The sequence below is a fragment of the Rissa tridactyla genome, chromosome 21 (genome assembly GCF_028500815.1).
Source record: "Rissa tridactyla isolate bRisTri1 chromosome 21, bRisTri1.patW.cur.20221130, whole genome shotgun sequence".
Lineage (NCBI taxonomy): Eukaryota > Metazoa > Chordata > Aves > Charadriiformes > Laridae > Rissa > Rissa tridactyla.
The window spans coordinates 48,845-65,996 of record NC_071486.1 but is presented as its reverse complement, the minus strand read 5'-3'; the positions used below and the strand labels follow the sequence as shown (position 1 = coordinate 65,996).

At 52.1% G+C, this 17,152-nt stretch overlaps 1 protein-coding gene across 2 annotated transcripts in view; it reads right to left on the bottom strand.

Annotated features, from left to right (window-relative positions):
* Positions 1–7,013, bottom strand: part of CACNA1S (calcium voltage-gated channel subunit alpha1 S) — a 50,373-nt gene extending 43,360 nt beyond the window's left edge. Inside the window, exons 1-2 of one of the 2 annotated variants that reach the window (XM_054181347.1) lie at positions 6,702–7,013; positions 2,431–2,536 (exon numbers count right to left, since the gene is read on the bottom strand). In XM_054181347.1, the coding sequence (XP_054037322.1) occupies positions 2,431–2,536; positions 6,702–6,862 (267 nt within the window). In that variant the 5' untranslated portion in view covers positions 6,863–7,013. Of the gene's footprint in view, positions 1–2,430; positions 2,537–6,701 lie in introns of those variants that run through there. The other variant, XM_054181348.1, reaches the window with a different exon arrangement.
* Between the last annotated feature and the right edge of the window lie 10,139 nt (positions 7,014–17,152).

The following is a 17,152-nucleotide window of genomic DNA, read 5'->3' as shown; positions in this document are numbered from 1 at the left end:
GCTGGAGTCCCTCTGCTGTGAGGACAGGCTGAGTGAGTCGGGGTTGTTCAGCCTGGAGAAGACAAGGCTCCGGGGAGACCTTAGAGCAGCTTTCCAGTACCTGAAAGGGGCCTACAAGAAAGCTGGGGAGGGGCTGTTTGCAAGGGCCTATAGTGATAGGACAAGGGCCAATGGTTTAAACTAGAGCTGGGCAGGTTTAGATTAGACATTAGGAAGAAGTTCTTTACACTGAGGGTGGTGAGACACTGGCCCAGGTTGCGCAGAGAAGTGGTGGAGGCCCCATCCCTGGAGACATCCAAGGCCAGGCTTGATGAGGCTCTGAGCAACCTGATCTAGCTGAAGATGTCCCTGCTACTGCACGGGGGTTGGACTAGATGGCCTTTAAAGGTCCCTTCCAACCCAACACATTCTATGACTCTGTGCTTCTTTTGATGCAGCCCAGGATGCGGTTGGCTTTCTGGGCTGCAAGCGCGCATTGCCGGCTCATGTTGAGCTTCTCATCCACCAGCACCCCCGAGTCCTTCTCCTCAGGGCTGCTCTCAAGCCATTCTCTGCCCAACCTCTATTTGTGCCTGGGATTGCCGCGACCCAGGTGCAGGACCTTGCACTTGGCCTGGTTGAACTTCATGAGGTTCGCACAGGCCCACCTCTCCAGCCTGTCAAGGTCCTTCTGGATGGCATCCCTTCCCTCCAGCATGTCGACCGTGCCACACAGATTGGTGTCGTCAGCAAACTGGCTGAGGGTTCCCTCCATCCCACTGTCCATGTCGCCGACAAAGATGTTAAACAGCACTGGTCCCAGTACTGACCCCTGAAGAATGCCAATACATATAAATAGATGAAATTTCATTTATGCAGGACGTTACTCAGTACAGGCCTGCCGCCCATTAATGGGAAAGGTTGTTGGGCCTTCTCGGGCAGCATCAGTACCTGCCCAGGAGCACTGCGAGGCTGGTTGCTGCCAGGTTGTCCCCCCATCATGCCACACTGCCACATGCTGCTGGGCTTTTTCCAGCTCTGCCCTAGCAGGCATCCTGGTCTCAGCCAAATCCCAAACTCCCTCCCAGCAGGAAGCCCCCTATCCCTGCTGTCCCCACCTCTTGCTTTCCACGGTCAACCTGCCCCAGTTTTGCTTTGCCTCTTTAATTCTCAGCTGAGATAACAGTACCTTTCAAGTCCTGTTATGCCCCCTCGGCCAGGGAAGAGACCAAAACCAGCATCTTGAGCTTAACTCTGCCCCCAGCTCACAAGTGTTAGATAAGTTGCTCAGACAGTGCACTGGGAAGCTGAATGAACACCCCAGGAATTAACTCTCCCTGGGTATTTTTAATTGCCCTCCTCTGTGAGCCTATCTTGGTTTTATTTTTAAAAGACATAACACATTGCCAGCAGTGACCCCTTCTCTTCTTTTTCCAAGGAAATGAGAAGTAATCGCTACCTTCACTGCCACTAAAAGCCTGTTGAGAGGGAAAGACACAAAAGCACTTTGAGGAACTAAAAACTGCACAAGTAAAACCTTACTTTGTATTTTGTGTCTCAGATTCTTTGATTGCTTTAATATTTTTCCCTGCAGAGCCTCTAAGGAACAGGCAAAAACCAGAGAGGTGCTTTAAGTCACAAGTTGCCAGCAATACCTGCACAAAACACACACCCCATCCCAAAGCTGAGGAGTCCAAAATTAGCAGATTAGCAAAATTAGCAGATGTCCATTAAAAAAGGGTATATTTAGATGCTTTGATTCAGTCACCAAACTCAGACTCTCAATGGAAATCAATGTGGATAGAACCACAGTGGGGATCTGAAGAGAAGAAAGGGATGGCAAACCAAAAATAGTGCAAACTATTGATCTGGATCACATCAAAACATCTTATTTCAGGCAAAATGGAGCGACTGGGGAAAAAAAAAGAACAACTGATTGGAAAGCAGCAACATCTCTGCTTAACAGAGATGGTTTTTTTCCCCATCAATAAAAAGTACCAAAATTAAAATACAGTTTTGAAATGAAAGGTCAGAAAGCTTTATTCCATAAATGCTGAAACAAAACATTTGAGCATTTCTGGAACAGGATGTTTCCTTTTGGAAGTGTCACGATAAAAAACTGAGGGAATTTGGTCATTTTTTAGCATCAATTCTTCCTTCACGTGTACTTCACACACCAATGTGCTGCCTTTGATCTCAACCTAGGGGTGGTTTCAGCCCCTCTGAAAACCCATTTTGCAGCAGTTTCTCCACCACTCTGCCTCCCTCTGACTTTGCAGCACCTCTCATTGGACTGATGACGCCTGACTGTGCCCCACAGGGCGGCAGCAGATGCCCCACTACAGGTATTACCATCTTGCACCCATGCCACGCTGAGCGACTGGCTCCGCAGAGCCCTCGAAGCCCAGCACCCGGCTGCCCAGCAGGACAGCAGGAAGGGCAGTATCTTACCAGGCTGGAGTTGGCAACATTGGTGTCATCCTCAGGCATCGGCAGGTAGATGGCCAGTGCAACACAGTTGGCAAAGATGGTCAGGAGGATGATGATCTCGAAGGGTCTGAGAGGAAGCATTAAGGAGACAGGAAGGAAAAAGCAGGTACACCCTTCGGAGCGTGCTGGCCATGGCTCCCTCTGTACTCAGCATCTGTGAGGGAGATGCTGCTGAGCAGCTGCTCTTGGGTGGGCCATGTCTCCCTGACTAGAAGGCATCTAGGGGCAAGACAGCTCAACCAGGGTCTCCTCCAGCAGAACATCCAGCTGCTAACATCCTCGGGTGCCCTACAGCCTCAGTGCCCCAGTGCGGTCAGTGCTCCTATAACTGTCCCCAGGAGTGCCGTGGGTTGGGAGTAACAGGACTGCTCAGCCTGAGCTCCATCCCATTCCCCAGAGGGTGGAATTGTGCTGTTTGGGCCTTATGACATCTCTGAGCAAATAGGGCGACTTGCTGTTTTCCCCTGAAGGCCCCAGGACAGGCACTTGGTCACTCCCAGGCTCCTGCTGCTGTCACTGCTCTTCCAGGGCACTGAAACAGCATGGTCAAGCTTCAGCTATCATGTTCTTGAAGCCCCAAAAGAACTCAGACTCTGCCTCCAGGACCTCATCCAGAGCCAGGCTTTCACCACAGGGACCCCACTCTCCGTTCCTCCCAGCATGGTCCAAACCTGACACCCTGTGGTACCCTGGGAGTGCAGTGGACATCTGGTTAGAAGATGACAGCCATCATCTTTTGCTGCCCTTATGCTGGTCACATCTGGACTGCGCTGCCGCTCTGAAGCGCTTGTGCCTAGCCACTGCACCATGCAGCTATGCACATACCTAAAAGCAAAGCGTACAGCATTACGCAAAAACCTATAAGAAACATTTTTGGTCACAATGCTAATCTCAAAGTTTCCTGGCCAACAATGTTTCTTGACGAGTACATGTCAGTTGTCCCTGATCCACTTGCTTTGCCTGTACCCCTGGAAGCTACTAACACTAAAAGCAGATGGAGGAAATGAAAATGTTGGTCCAGCTGCCCACTGGGCCAGACCCACCTACAGTGTAAATCAACAGTGACGCAAATCACCACACTCCCCTCCAGTGCCTTCTCCTCTCCATTTTCCTATATGGAGACAACATCCGCACTTATGACCACAGCCAGCATCTACCCCCATAAACTGTTTTGAGACCTCTCATCCCCATCCTCACCTGTAACTACCAATCTGCCATCACAGGCAAACTGGTAAATCTCAGCCAGTGGGTTCAGAGGTTCCAGGACAAGACAGGATTGCCCAGCATCCCCATCTCACTTTGGGCAGACCTTCCAAAGGAGAACAGCTCCCAGGAACATGCTCTGTGGGAACGCCTACAGCTTATGCCACTACAGAGTCCAGCACAGCCCTCAAAACTCAGTGCTCCAGCAGAGACGCCCTGCAGCCATACTGACGCTTCCCTTTGCCATGGTTAATCAGCTAATTACCTCAGCTTTCCAGATAATTGTGCTAAGGCCTGCCTGGGTGGCAGACCACTGTCCAATGTCCACTGTGGCCATTCCACTGTCCAATGTCCACTGTGGCCATTCCACTGTCCAACCCAGCATCAAGGGGCAAGGGGCGCCTAGGGAGCATTCTCTCTATGCTGGCCTGCTGAGTGCTGACAGTTGTGCCCTATGGTCATCACACCTTGCTTTGCCTTTCCTGGACACTTCTATCCATCAGCTCGATGACACTTTAAAAACTGAAGTCAGCTGGAAAAGCTGTTCCCCTCTGTGTTCCAGGTAATGGGGCAGAGCCCAGGGGCTGGAGGCTGCTCTGACAGGGTGAGATGAGCAGCCCTCCTTGAAGGGTGACCTATCTTGTTACTGGAGCTAGAATCAGCTTGCTGCTGGCCAGTCTGTCAGTCTGGCACTGAAGTGCCAGCAATGCAGTGGGACAGACTGAACCAAAGGAGAGGCATGTAGTATCACAGAGCACAGTGCCTCTGCCTCTTGCCACTGAGACAGAGCCTCAACATCCTCCTCATCTCCTTGTGTAATCTCCCTTCTTTTTCTTCAGCAGCCTCCCGCCACACAGCACACAAGGGTACCAACATCTGCCTTGCAGCAGGAACGAAGTACTTAGTGCCTTACAGCCCTGTGGTCCTCCAAGGTCCGCAGACTCCTCACCCATGTGCCCTGAAATCCTCCTGGCTGAAAAACAACCTGGAATACGTGGAAAAACAACCTGGAATACCACGAAGTTAGACGTGTCCCAACAACCATCAACTTGCTGGGCTAGCTGTCAAGCGCACAATACCCAGCAGTTTGCCGAGTACTCAAATTTCCTTGTGCTAACAAACACGGTGGGGTTCAGATGTCAGCAAATTTCAGCATAAAATCCCCTCTGCCTCGAGCCAGCCTGACTTTCACCCACCCCAGGCTGAGTGCAGCAATACTGCCCACTCTCCAATTGCCTGGAAAAGACCCTGTCCCGCTGCTGTGGCTCAGCTTTGTGCTCTGATAGCAGAAGCTATGCAGCAGAGATGGGCCCAAGGAACACGAATAGGTACTGCCATACTGAACCCAGACGCCAGGTACTCCCACAGAAAATGGTCACAACTAATCTCCCCTTGGCAGCCTGCCTGGCCCTGAAGACCATAACAACCCACAGGAACTGGAACGACCCTGTCATGCCTTGCAAACCCTGATCCCTGAATGAGGGCAGCCAGGTGCATGTGGGTATAAATACAGCCAGGCACAAGAGAGGCGCTGGAGAAACCCGATGCCCTGGATCATTTGTCCTGCACAGGACAGAACCCCCTGCACCTGCAACCTTCCTGGTGGGACACCCACCTCTCCCCTCCACACGCCCCTTCCAGGGCACTAATGTGGGAATGACCCCCTCTGTGCTACACACTCTCTCTGGCACATGTTGGCGCAGGAGAAGGAATGTTTTTGAGCATGTTGGAACATTTAAGTCCTATTTCCAGCTCTTCAGTGCCTGCTTAAGACACAGACACAGTTCCTTTCCATATGCTTCTAGAACAACCCAGTCCTTATGCCAGAGAAGCAGAAATGGAGAATTCCACAGTTTCAGCTCTGCTCCCTCTCCCCAAAGGAACAAGGGCTCAAAAGCCATGGCCAGCACAGCACCACCAGAGATGACAGCATGTGCTGAGTGCCTGAAAATGGGCACCCTGGGTTTTGAACAGGATGGCATCTCTGACAGTGCAGGGGCATGGATTTGGTGTCCCCATGGCACTACGTGTACAGCAATGCAGCCAGCCTAAGGCGACCAAGCCACTTCCAAGAGGAGCAAAGCCTGGCCAGGGCTGGGATGATCCTGCCAAGGCCAGAACATGCAGACAGGTTCAGCAACTGAAACAAGAATAGTTGGGGTGGAAGAACTGGATTTTCTGGAAACATCCCCAAATTCCATTGTTTTTGCATAAGCCCAAATGTACTGCTGAAGCCAAAGCGAAATGTTTCATCTTCCATCTCCTTCCCTTCCATAAAATACAGGTGAACAACACAATATTTAATGGCCTAAAATAGTTCCTGGATGGGTGGCAGAAACATGACATTTTTGGTATTTCCGAGCTATAACACCCCAGTGAAAAGATGGCCAATCAAAGAGCAATCACCCAAACCTCATCCCTAAATTAAGGGCAGGGAGCAGCTGCTGAATCAGGCCGGCGGTGACACACACAAAGAGCCATCCCAATCAGCTCGCCATGGTCTCACCACCCACCCCCAAACCTCTCCCCTGGGCAGCCTGTTGTCCCCAGCTCCATCCTCAGCTCCTGCTCCCCGACCCTGGCCCTCCTCCTCTGCCTGAACCCATTCCCACCCTGGGATGACCACTGGGCCCCCTCCTCACATGCCAAACCCTCTCCTGATGGGCTGTCCCCCGTTTCTCCCCAGCGCGGCTCCTGCCAGCACAAAATCTGCTTACTCCCACAAGTCCCTTGCCATCCAGGCTGTCCCTGTCTGTCCCGCACCACCCTACCGAAGGTCACCATGGCCTGACCCGCTTCTCAGCCCCAGCTTCCCCCACAAGCCTATTCACACCCGCAGTTTGCACAGCCATTGCCTTTGCCAGCACATCCTGACAGGGCTCCCTGAGTGCCTTGTTGCCTTTTACAGACCCAACGAGACAGCCAGCACAGGCTTGAAGCGGGCTGGCAGCTCAGGGTCCTGTCCCCAGCACCCCTGCTCACAGGCACACACAAGGGTGCTCCCGTGCCCATGCAGACAGAAAGGATACTTCCACTCCACGATGCTGATGCATGCCTTCCGCAGTGGGTTTTGCAGGGTTAAGCAGAACAGAGCCCTGGCTGGCCGGGGGGCTGCTGGCGGTACTGGCTTCTTGGACTTCTCCTTCTGTTGCCTCTTCTTCACGTCATCCTGGGGAGAAGCAGGCTCCATGGTGGTCTCCCCCTAGCTGTTTCTCCCCCTTCTGCACCACGGCCAAGCCCCCCTTTCCCAGGTCTCAGCCTGCTGGAGCTCCTCCGGATCTCCCTTCTTGTGGAGTCTGTCTCCTCCGCACACCGGGGGAGGCAGCGGGGGAGTGGGGGCTGGAGCCTGAACTCGCATGTACAAACACACAAAGCATGAGTTTAAATTTAGCTCCCAGCCTGGCTGCCGGGTGCTGTCACAGCTCCTGAGGCAAAAGGGCCCCTGCAGCTGTTGCTTCTTTACCCAGCATACCAGGAGCGAGGGAGTGCTTCGCATGCCAGTGGCCCAGGCTGGGGGTGGGAACAGGCTGCCCAGCCCCGGGCACAATCTCTGAAAGAAAAGTGCCTTTGTCCCAGGTCAGCTCTTTCCCCAGCTCCCCCGGACCCCCTTGCCTGAACTGGCAAGCCGGGCTGCCTAGGGCAACACGTGCAACCCCATTTGCTGAATCACATTACTCAGGGTGAGATGGAGAACCCAATTACAACTGGTTCCCAAAGAAGCTTACCCCACAAATGGACCAGTCCCCTCTCTTTGCAGGATTTCACCTTCATTTGGTGCAGACCGCTTAGTTGAGCCCTGGACTGTGTGGTCCTGGGGCTCTAGGGCCTCTGGGGCTGGGTCCGTCTCACTGACAGGGACTTTGACCCCAATCTCGGAGCTCCAGGGAGTCATGGCAAGTCCAAAAAGTGCTGTGGCTTGCTTTTTTGGAGGGATAGAGGAAACCCTTGGCTGGCACCAGTCACTCAAACAACCCATTGCTCAGCCCCACCTCTCCAGTCCTGCTTGCAGGGTATGGAGGGTGCCCGGGGGTGCAGGAACCCAAAAACTCTGGGCTGGATTGTGTCCTGGCAAGTCCAGCTGGACTTGCGTAAACTCAGTTGGATGAATGGTATGAAGAGTTATGAGCTGTAAGGCAGGCAAGGAGAGAGGCAGCTTATCAGCACTTCTTCCCAGCAGGGAAAACCGAGGCACCAGGGAGGGGTGCTCTTGGGGTTTTCTTCCTGGGGTTTCCTGGATGGAGTCAGCAAAATAATTGCAGCAATCTTATTGCTTACAGTTATGTCCCATGGCAAATGCTATCCCTGTCCTCCAGAGATGTCACGGTCTGATGTGACTGACCAGCTGCGCCCCAGTCAACCCCATGTCCCAGGGAGCTGCTCTACCCACGGCACCACACTGCCTTGCTCAAAGCTTTTTCCCCTTTGCTCTGCAGGGTCGTTCCACTGTGGAGGGAAATGACTTTGCAGCTGTGCGCAGGCTGTGCTGAGGGCCAGGAGGGCCCCAGCGCCCAGGGAACTGATCACTCCCTGCCCATGGCATGGAGATAGCATGGGAGGGCAACTACTGCAGCAGCAGGCAACTCTGATGCACTTTGGAGGAGGGGACCCTCGACTGTAAAGGGGTTAAATTAGTAACCTGCCCCCTCCTACACCGCTCTGGCACATTTTGTGAAAATCAGAGTCAAATTGCTCCTGCTGAGGGCTCCAGCCCTGTCTCCAGGTGAGGCAGGTCCACGCACATTCCCATGTCTCATTTTGTTCTCCTTCTTCCCCCTAAACCCTAGGGAAAGCCAGGAGCCGTGTTTCTGCTGCTGCCTGTGCGGGAGAACCTGTCCTGGGGACCGCAGGGATGTGGGGCCCATCTAGCGGTGAGCCGGAGAAGAAACCTCAGCCCTTCGACTCGCCCGGGGAAGGTCTCAGAGGAACAGGCCCGGGTGGGCAAGCTCGGGCTGCGCAGCTCGGGGCAGGCAGAGGCCGGTGGAGAGGACGCTCAAGGCCTCTCTGATCTCCTCCACACCCCTTTGCTCACACACCCTGGGCGCAGCTGCTGGCAACTCCGCGCTCTGCCCAGAGCCATGCTGGCAACCCCCAGCCTGGCGTGGCTTTAACAGAACACACATCGGCGCTCTGCTTGACAGAGACCTTCCTACCTGCCCCACACGGAATGGCTCCTTCCTCGTGAATCTCTTCGCGTCCATCCTCATCTTCCTCCCACACTTCGTGGGCCTTCGTGTTCACCTCTGGCCCCACTGCTGCGCAAAGACACGGCCTTTGGAAGGGCCCCGAAGGTGGGGAGCCCATGATGGCGGCCTGGCACACCAGGGGGGCCTCTGAAGAGCGGGGATGGAAACGCTGCCTGCGCGGGCTGATCTCCAGCAGTGACCCGGACAACCGACACCAGACGCGTGTTCATCCACCTGCCGAACGCCTCCCCCTTCCCCAGCCCGGCTTCGCCGCCTGGCGACTGCACACCGCGCTGCTGCAGTCCCGCGGGGCTGCCCGAGTGGACGGACGGACGGCAGCAGGCACTGGTCCCGCTGCGGGCCCACCACGGCGTCTCTCTCCCACAGGCGCCAGCCGACCGCCCGACCGCCCACGGGAACCTTCAGCCGGAGCCGGAGTCCCGGCAGCGGGTCCTCCCGGTCCGTCGGTGACCAGGGCAGGGCGAGGCAGCCTTGGGGCCGTGGCGGCCGGACCGGAGCTGCCGCTGGCCCGGGTTCTCCCCTCGGCGGCCGGGTCGAGCCGAGCCGAGCTGCTCCCGCCCCCGCCCCTGCCCCTCTCCCGCCCTCCCGCTCCCGCTCCTCTCCCGCTCCTCTCCCGCCCCCCCGCTCCCGCCGCGCTCTCGCGCCTCCCCCTCCGGCCCCTCTCCCGCCCCTCTCCCTCCCTCCCACTCCCGCCCCGCTCCCGCTCTCCCCCTCCCGCTCCCGCCATCACGGCCCCGCCCGGTGCTGCTGCGGCACCGGGCGGACACATCCCTGGCGAGCCCCCGGCCCGCCTCGGGAGCGGGCGCAGCGCTCCGGGACGCCTTTGGGAGGGCATCAGCGCAACGGGCCCCCCGCCACCGCGGGGGCAGGGGGCTGCTGGAGGGAGCGCGGGAGGTAGCGGGGTGCCGTGGGGGCAGCCGAGTCCGTGTGTGTGAGTGCGGAGTCTCTGGCAGAGTGGAGCGGGATGCGTCCTCGGGGCTGGTGTGTCCAGGTGCGGGCCGCGGGGGAGGCTGGGTGGGATCCCGGGGCAGCTGCAGGCAGGGAGAGGGACCCCGCTGCGGGAGGGAGCTGCGTGGCTCACCCCCCTGTGTGTATGTGCATATGTGCGGGTATATATACCGAAAGAAAATTGGTTCTGTTTTACCTCAAACCAGGACATTAAATTTTTCTCACTGGAAGACTAAGGGACCTTGATGCTGATCAGCCGGAGAGGGGAACAGGGTGAGGCCACTGCTGCTGCTTGTGTTTTGCTGAGTGCTTAGTGTGTATGTGTTAATCTGTTATATATAACCCATTATATATATGTGTGTGTGTATACATATGTATATTTACATATACATGTGTCTGTGTATATGGATGTGTTGGCATCTTGGGGACAGGGATGGGGGGTGCCGACTGGGAAGCCGGGCTCAGCCTTACGGCCGGTTGGACCTGGGGTGTGGAGCTGTTGCAGGATTCAGCAGCCCCTCGGCAGGGACGTGTCTTATTTGCCAGGGAGTTTACTTCCACGACCCCTGATCTTTTCTTGTTGAGTGTGTCCCTTGGAGATGCACACATGGTCTTAATTTTCAGGTAGGTAGAAAGCATCCCTTTACTAGGGTTGAACCCACATGCCAAAACCCAGATAAGAAGGTTTGTTCAAATCCCCAAACAGATGGAAAGTACCAGCACTGAAGACAATGACAAGGTAAGGCTTTGACTCAAGTTTTTTTGAGTCTCCTCAAAAACCTGGTGTATGCCAGCATGTAAAATATTTACTTAATGAAAGAATGAAGTCTCCTGGGTCATGGGGACCAAAAGAGCCACTGTCTGACCCCTAGCTGGGAAGAGGGTCTTCTGGCAAGGCTACTTTGAGCAATTTTTTTTTAATGTTTTTGATTCACCTATCTCAACAAACATGCCTTTCGTAGTTGGTTTATACATTCACATAAAATAAGGGTTAAGGCACCTGTTTATTGCATAAACATAAATGCAGTCATTGCTCACCAAGCAGCAGAACAAAGCCCATGAAGAAGCAAACGCGGTTGCAGTATTGTCGCCTTCCATTTGTGCACTGTTTCTGGATTCAGCCTTTGTTCGGAAAAAGGACTCGTGACCTGAATGGCAAAATATTTCCCTTTCCTAATTGGCTTTCCAACCCATTATTTTATCACAGAGATGCTTCCTGCATCTTTCTTAGACTGTGTTTGATCTCATACCTCAAAGGATGATAAGAAAAGCCATATTCAGCCAGGCCAGATGTCCATACATTTCAGTGCCCCATCTCTCACACCAGCCAGGAGCAGATGCTCGGATAAATTTAAGGAGCAAGGTCATGTTTCAGCATAGTTGTCTCTCTCTGTCAGCCACCCACTGTTCTACCCACCTTAGTCAGCAACTTTGTTCTAGTTATAAAGCAATTGCGATTATGTGGGTCTTATAACTAATACAGCATTCATTAATTTTTGTATTTTCTACACTGAAATAAGAAAGAACAAAAGAAGGAAAGAAGATAAGGGAGGGAAGGAGAATGGGAGGAAGGGAGAGATGAAGGAGAAGAGAGAAAGGGACAGAAAGGAAACCCTAGATGTTGGTAAGCCCCGTTAGTCAGGACAACAAAATCTTGAGACAGGATTATGCAAGCAAATCGCTGAAACTCCACCTGTAATGTACTTCTGCCAAACTTTTTTTCTACTAAGCCATCGGCCTTTAAGCTCTGGAATAATTACTAAATTGGCCAAGAATACAAAAGTACAGCATTGTTCACGCATTAAGGAAAGTCATAAAATCAAGAGGCTTCTGAGGTAGAATACAGCCGCAGCTGGCACACGAAGAATAAAACATCTGCGATTCCCTGTACAAGGTTGTTTGTGAAACTACATGAGGGATGGAACGGAACGCGCTTGTTCTGTGGCCTTCCCTTGTGACGAATAGCAGATATGGGAATGAGATGGTACTACGGAACTGATAAGCGGCCTACACGCTACCCGAGCCAACATTTCGTCAAATGTTGATGAAATGCTGTCCTTTTGTGCGAACTTTGCTCACTACAATGTACCAAAACACACCTCCATCCCGGAGGCTATCCGCCCCTGAGGTGCGACGACTCCTCCTTGAGTACATTAATCATAATAAAAGTACATATGACTAAAGTCACTCAAACTCCACTTTGGAGATAAAAAAATAGTATAAAAATAGCCAGAGAGAGAGGGGATGCTAGGGAAGACACCATCGCGAAGAATTCCATCGCTGATTACCGGGATCAGTCAACGGGCTGAACCTTTCTTCCCCTCCACAGGGACGCCTTTGGGTAAGACTTTGATTATACCGAGTCCTTCCTTGGGGACTTAGAAATTTCTCTAGAGAATCTCTTTCCTACATCTATAGCCAGGCTGTATCGTTTATAATTTTGTCACGCGTTTTGTATACTTAGCAATATCTTTATTTGCACGTGCTTTGCAGACAGTGTATTTATCACCGGCAATCCTAAACTGCACTGTTTCAGTAGCTGGTCGTTTCGGTTTCTCACTGGACGCGACCAAAGGCTCGAGCGTGGCCGTGCTGGTTCATGAGCACAACTAGACTGAAGGTGCAGCCCACTATTAGTGTACCCAAATTGTAACAGTTTAATACATATTAAACGCGATTGGGCTGATAGTGCTGAATTGGGCATCACTCAGAATTTAAACCCAGCCACACCTGGCCTCCCAGGTCGGTGAGGAGTGTTAGAACACGAGGGGGTTTATCTTCTGCCAAAACTGCTTGGCCCCTTTTCACGCAACACAGAGGGTCTCACAGATGCCATTTGTTACACGAGCTGCAGTGCAGAGTCCTTGTTAAGTGTGGAGAAAGTCCCAGAAATAACTTAGAGGATTTTACCCTTACATCTGAAATGTAAAGTCATGAGAGAAAATGATTGTTGTTCAGGCTTAGGTTTAAACTGAGGAGCTACATCTGTAATAGATCTGGGACCATAACAAGTGATATTAGTTGGACAGCATGAGATCTAACACAGACCAAAGATGCCCCTGTAAGACGAAATCGAATTGCTGTGACTGTGTCACACTGACGACAGGGTCCTGAAGGGAGGAGACCAAAGACCTGCTCAGGTCAGAGCAGCTGCCACTGAGCTGCCCACATAAAACCACCCCAGTATGCCCCTTCAGATATATCTTCAGTCCCTTCAGCCCCTTCAGTCCCTTCCTCCTGGTGGCTGTCATCAGGCAGTACACAGCAACCAGTTAAATTTATGCCCTTCTGCCATTGCAATAGTCCCTGGAATACAGCAAAATGGTGACAGTACTTACTGCTCTGGTTTAGACATGCACACTCAAAAATGCACATACCTCTTCCTTCTGGGGTCTGCTTAAAGTTTTGTAAGGCTCAAATGAATAAGTGTGTGGAGAGCCCAGAGTCCAGCTATAACCAGCCTCCCCAGGATGAATGTGTTTTGAACAACACCCCTGGTTTCTTCAAGAGAATAGTTCTATTTTTTTAATATCAACACTAGTCCCTCAGTTGGTTCAATACTGCCAATGACAAATACCCTTGCCACCAAGAGAACAACGGCTAGCTCTACCAGAATCTCACAGCACCAGAATCAGCAGGACCCCTGGGTAGCTCTGCAGTTGTTTTTCTCCTGAGGAGATTAATGTGCTAGCTCCAGACATTCACAGCCTTCCCCCTCTCTCAGTCCACTTACTATGGTCCAGGAAATCAGTTTGAAAGATCTGCAGGTGGATCAGGACCAGAAGCAACCAACAGAGCGTACCAGTCCTGTTTCTTTCAGGAACATCCCAAGGGATAGGAGGTTGATGTGAGGAGTTTGCTGAATCTTTATTACTACTTCTGGCTAAGCCGTTGACCCTATGCTGAACCTCAGGCCTCCTCCCACCTCCTAATACAAGTACATTCCTGGATCAACAGGACACCCCATCAAGTTCCTTGGTGACACAGAGGGACATTAATTTGGTAGCGTACACAACCACCGGAGCATTCAAGCCATGGCATCAGTAACCATGACCTTTTGGGGATCCCTCCCTCATCGCTTATAAACACGCTCCAGCAGTCGGACTGACCGTAGTCGATTAAGCCCTCCTTGTCCCAGTCCCTCCAGGAGAGTATCGCATTCACTGTGTTGCAGGATCAGGTCATTGCTCCACACACTGCTCTATGAATCACTTTCCGGAGTCCATCCCTGTCAAGCAGAGCAGCTTTCAGGAGGTACATGGCCCAGCTCCTGAGAGCACTGCCCTCCAAAGCCACTGCCTGCTCTGCTTTCCTAGCACCACCACTGCCACTGCAATAGGGTTGCCTGAGGGCAAAGGCTGTAAGTTTTCCACAAATTCCTAACTTCATCCCCTCTCAATTACTGTGAGTAGTCACATGCTGGGGAATGATGCTCACATTCCCACAAATCTGCTTAACTATGCCTCACTGGGTTTTGGTTTTCCTTCATCATCATGGTCCCAAATAGCACCATTGCGTTTTTCAGGCTCCCAGTCTGCAGCAGCCCAGACACGTTGTCTTTGCTGACTGCTGCCAGAGCATCCCAGGTGGCAATCCAAACTCCAAGCCACAGGATCGTGGTACCATCCCATCTCATTCTGGCCGTTTTCCCACCCAGGTCCAATATTCTCATCTTCTTTTGGTCCCTTCCTTTTCCACCACCATGCCATACTGCTCACACGGTGTTTACGTTCTCTCCCAAGCACACAGGCAGTGGGGACCCATCACTCTTGGCAGTCCTGGCTTACTAGCAGATCCTCAGGGTACACTTAACACTGGCAGATACATAAAGACAAAGCACATGCACAAACAAATAAACCCCCAATTTCTAAAACAAGAACCAAAGCCTCTTTCCAGAAATGTACAGCTAAGCTAATTATTCCAATTATAAACTATGATAAATTAAGGTTTTCCTGCCTTCTCCTCCAACTACTGTCATAGGGAAAACAATTTGATGCAGGGAATTTACTTTAAAATGAACTTGCTGATTGGCTGGCGTTGATATATGACCTTTATTTTAGTTATTTATGTAAAAGAGAAAAAGAAATCAATAGAATCTCTAACTACTACCTCTCAGCTGACTATTTATGTTAAAATCACAGCTTCCCTCATTTCTTCATGTGGCACGCTCTCACTGCATCCCAGCTAATAGGTGGCAATCCATTAATTCTTTCCACAGTGGTTTAAACGTGGATTGATCCGACTGCTGGACTACTGTGCATCAAGGAGTATCCTGGTTAACTCTGAGCTGTGCTCTACTGTGCTGTGCTGCAGTCAGCATGTCTTTCAGGCTGTGCTGGGCTGCACAAACCCCTTGGCTGCAGGACAACCTCAGCAGCTCATTGTAACAGAGGCAGCTCCCACTCAGTGCTGGTTATCGTGCCGTGGCCTTCCCTTTATCTAAAAATGCAGCAAGAAGTTCTCATGCAAACGTATTTTAGGAAAACAGTTGTTTTATTGCAAGTAAATTGCAGAATAGCGTGAATGACCAAAAAGGAGGAGCTGCCCTGCATGAATGAGATCTGCACAGCGCTGTGGGAAAATCCATCCAGGATCCCTCTGATGCTGCACTGCATCGGACACAGGGTATCCAATATCAGAAGGGATGTTTATAGTTGCACATTTTTCGCTGTAAAATTCTGTTAGTAATTTATTGTGTAAGACTTCATATGCAAGCAAAATAACTTCTTCTGGCAAGAGTTACAACCTAAACATGGGTTATCATAGAATCATAGAACCACTGAATCTGTTGGGTTGGAAGGGACCTTGAAAGGCCATCTAGTCCAACCGCCCTGCAGTAGCAGGGACATCTTCAACTAGATCAGGTTGCTCAGAGCCTCATCCAGCCTGGCCTTGAATGTCTCCAGGGATGGGGCCTCCACCCCCTCTCTGGGCAGCCCCTTCCAGCTCTGCCACCCTCACAGGAAAGAAGTTCCTCCTCATGTTTAGGTAGAACTTCCCATGGTCAAGGTTGGGCCTGTTACCCCTTGTCCTGTCCCTGGGCACCAATGAAAAGAGCCTGGCCCCATCCTCCTGACACCCACCCTTTAAGTATTTATAAGCATTGACAAGATCCCCCCTCAGTCGTCTTTTTTCCAGACTGAAGAGACCCAAATCCCTCAGCCTTTCTTCATAAAAGAGATGTTCCAATCCCCTCAGCATCTTGGTAACCCTTTGCTGTCCCCTCTCCAGCAGTTCCTTGTCCTCCATGATCCAGGGAGCCCAGAACTGGACACAGTACTCCAGGTGCGGCCTCACCAGGGCAGAGCAGAGGGGGAGGATGACCTCCCTCCACCTGCTGGCCACACTCTTCTTGATGCACCCCAGGATGCCATTGGCCTTCTTGGCCACAAGGGCACACTGCTGGCTCATGGGCACCCTGTTGTCCCCCAGGACTCCCAGGTCTCTCTCCACCGAGCTGCTCTCCAGCAGATCACCCCCAACCTGTCCTGGTGCAGGGGGTTATTCCTCCCCAAGTGCAGCACCCTACACTTGCCCTTATTGAATTTCATAAGGTTTCTCTCTGCCCAGATCTCCAGCCTCTCCAGGTCTCTCTGGATGGCGGCACAGCCTTCTGCTGTGTCAGCCACCCCCCCCAGCTTTGTGTCATCAGCAAACTTGCTGAGAGTGCACTCCATCCCCTCATCCAGGTAGACCACATCCACTGCCTTCCCCTCGTCTATCCATCCAGTCATTCCATCACAGAAGGCTATCAGATTAGTCAGACACGATTTCCCCATGGTAAATCCATGTTGAGTACTTCTGATAGCTTTCTTTTCCTTCACATGCCTTGAGTTGACGCCCAGAATGAGCTGTTCCATCATCTTTCCAGGGATGGAGGTGAGGCTGACCGGCCTGTAGTTCCCCGGCTCCTCCTTCTTGCCCTTTTTGAAGACTGGAGTGACATTGGCTTTCCTCCAGTCCTCAGGCACCTCGCCTGTTCTCCAGGACCTTTCAAAGATAATGGAGAGCAGCCCAGCAATGACTCCCGCCAGCTCCCTCAGCACTCTTGGGTACATCCTGTCATTATTGATATTCCTCTTTGTCCTGGTTTGAGTGAAACAGGGCTAATTCATCTTCTAATGCTTGGGAAAACTGCACTTTTAGAAGACTCTGGTATCTGAATTTGTGAAAATACTTCCTTCATAGCCAGCCACGGTATGTGGGTTTCAAGGTCTCAGTGTTTTTGAGCCTTGCCAGGTGCAGGGATGAGAATGAGCGAGACCCAGGCATTTGACCCAAGCTGCCAAGAGAATTATTTCATACCACGAATGTCATACTTAATAAAA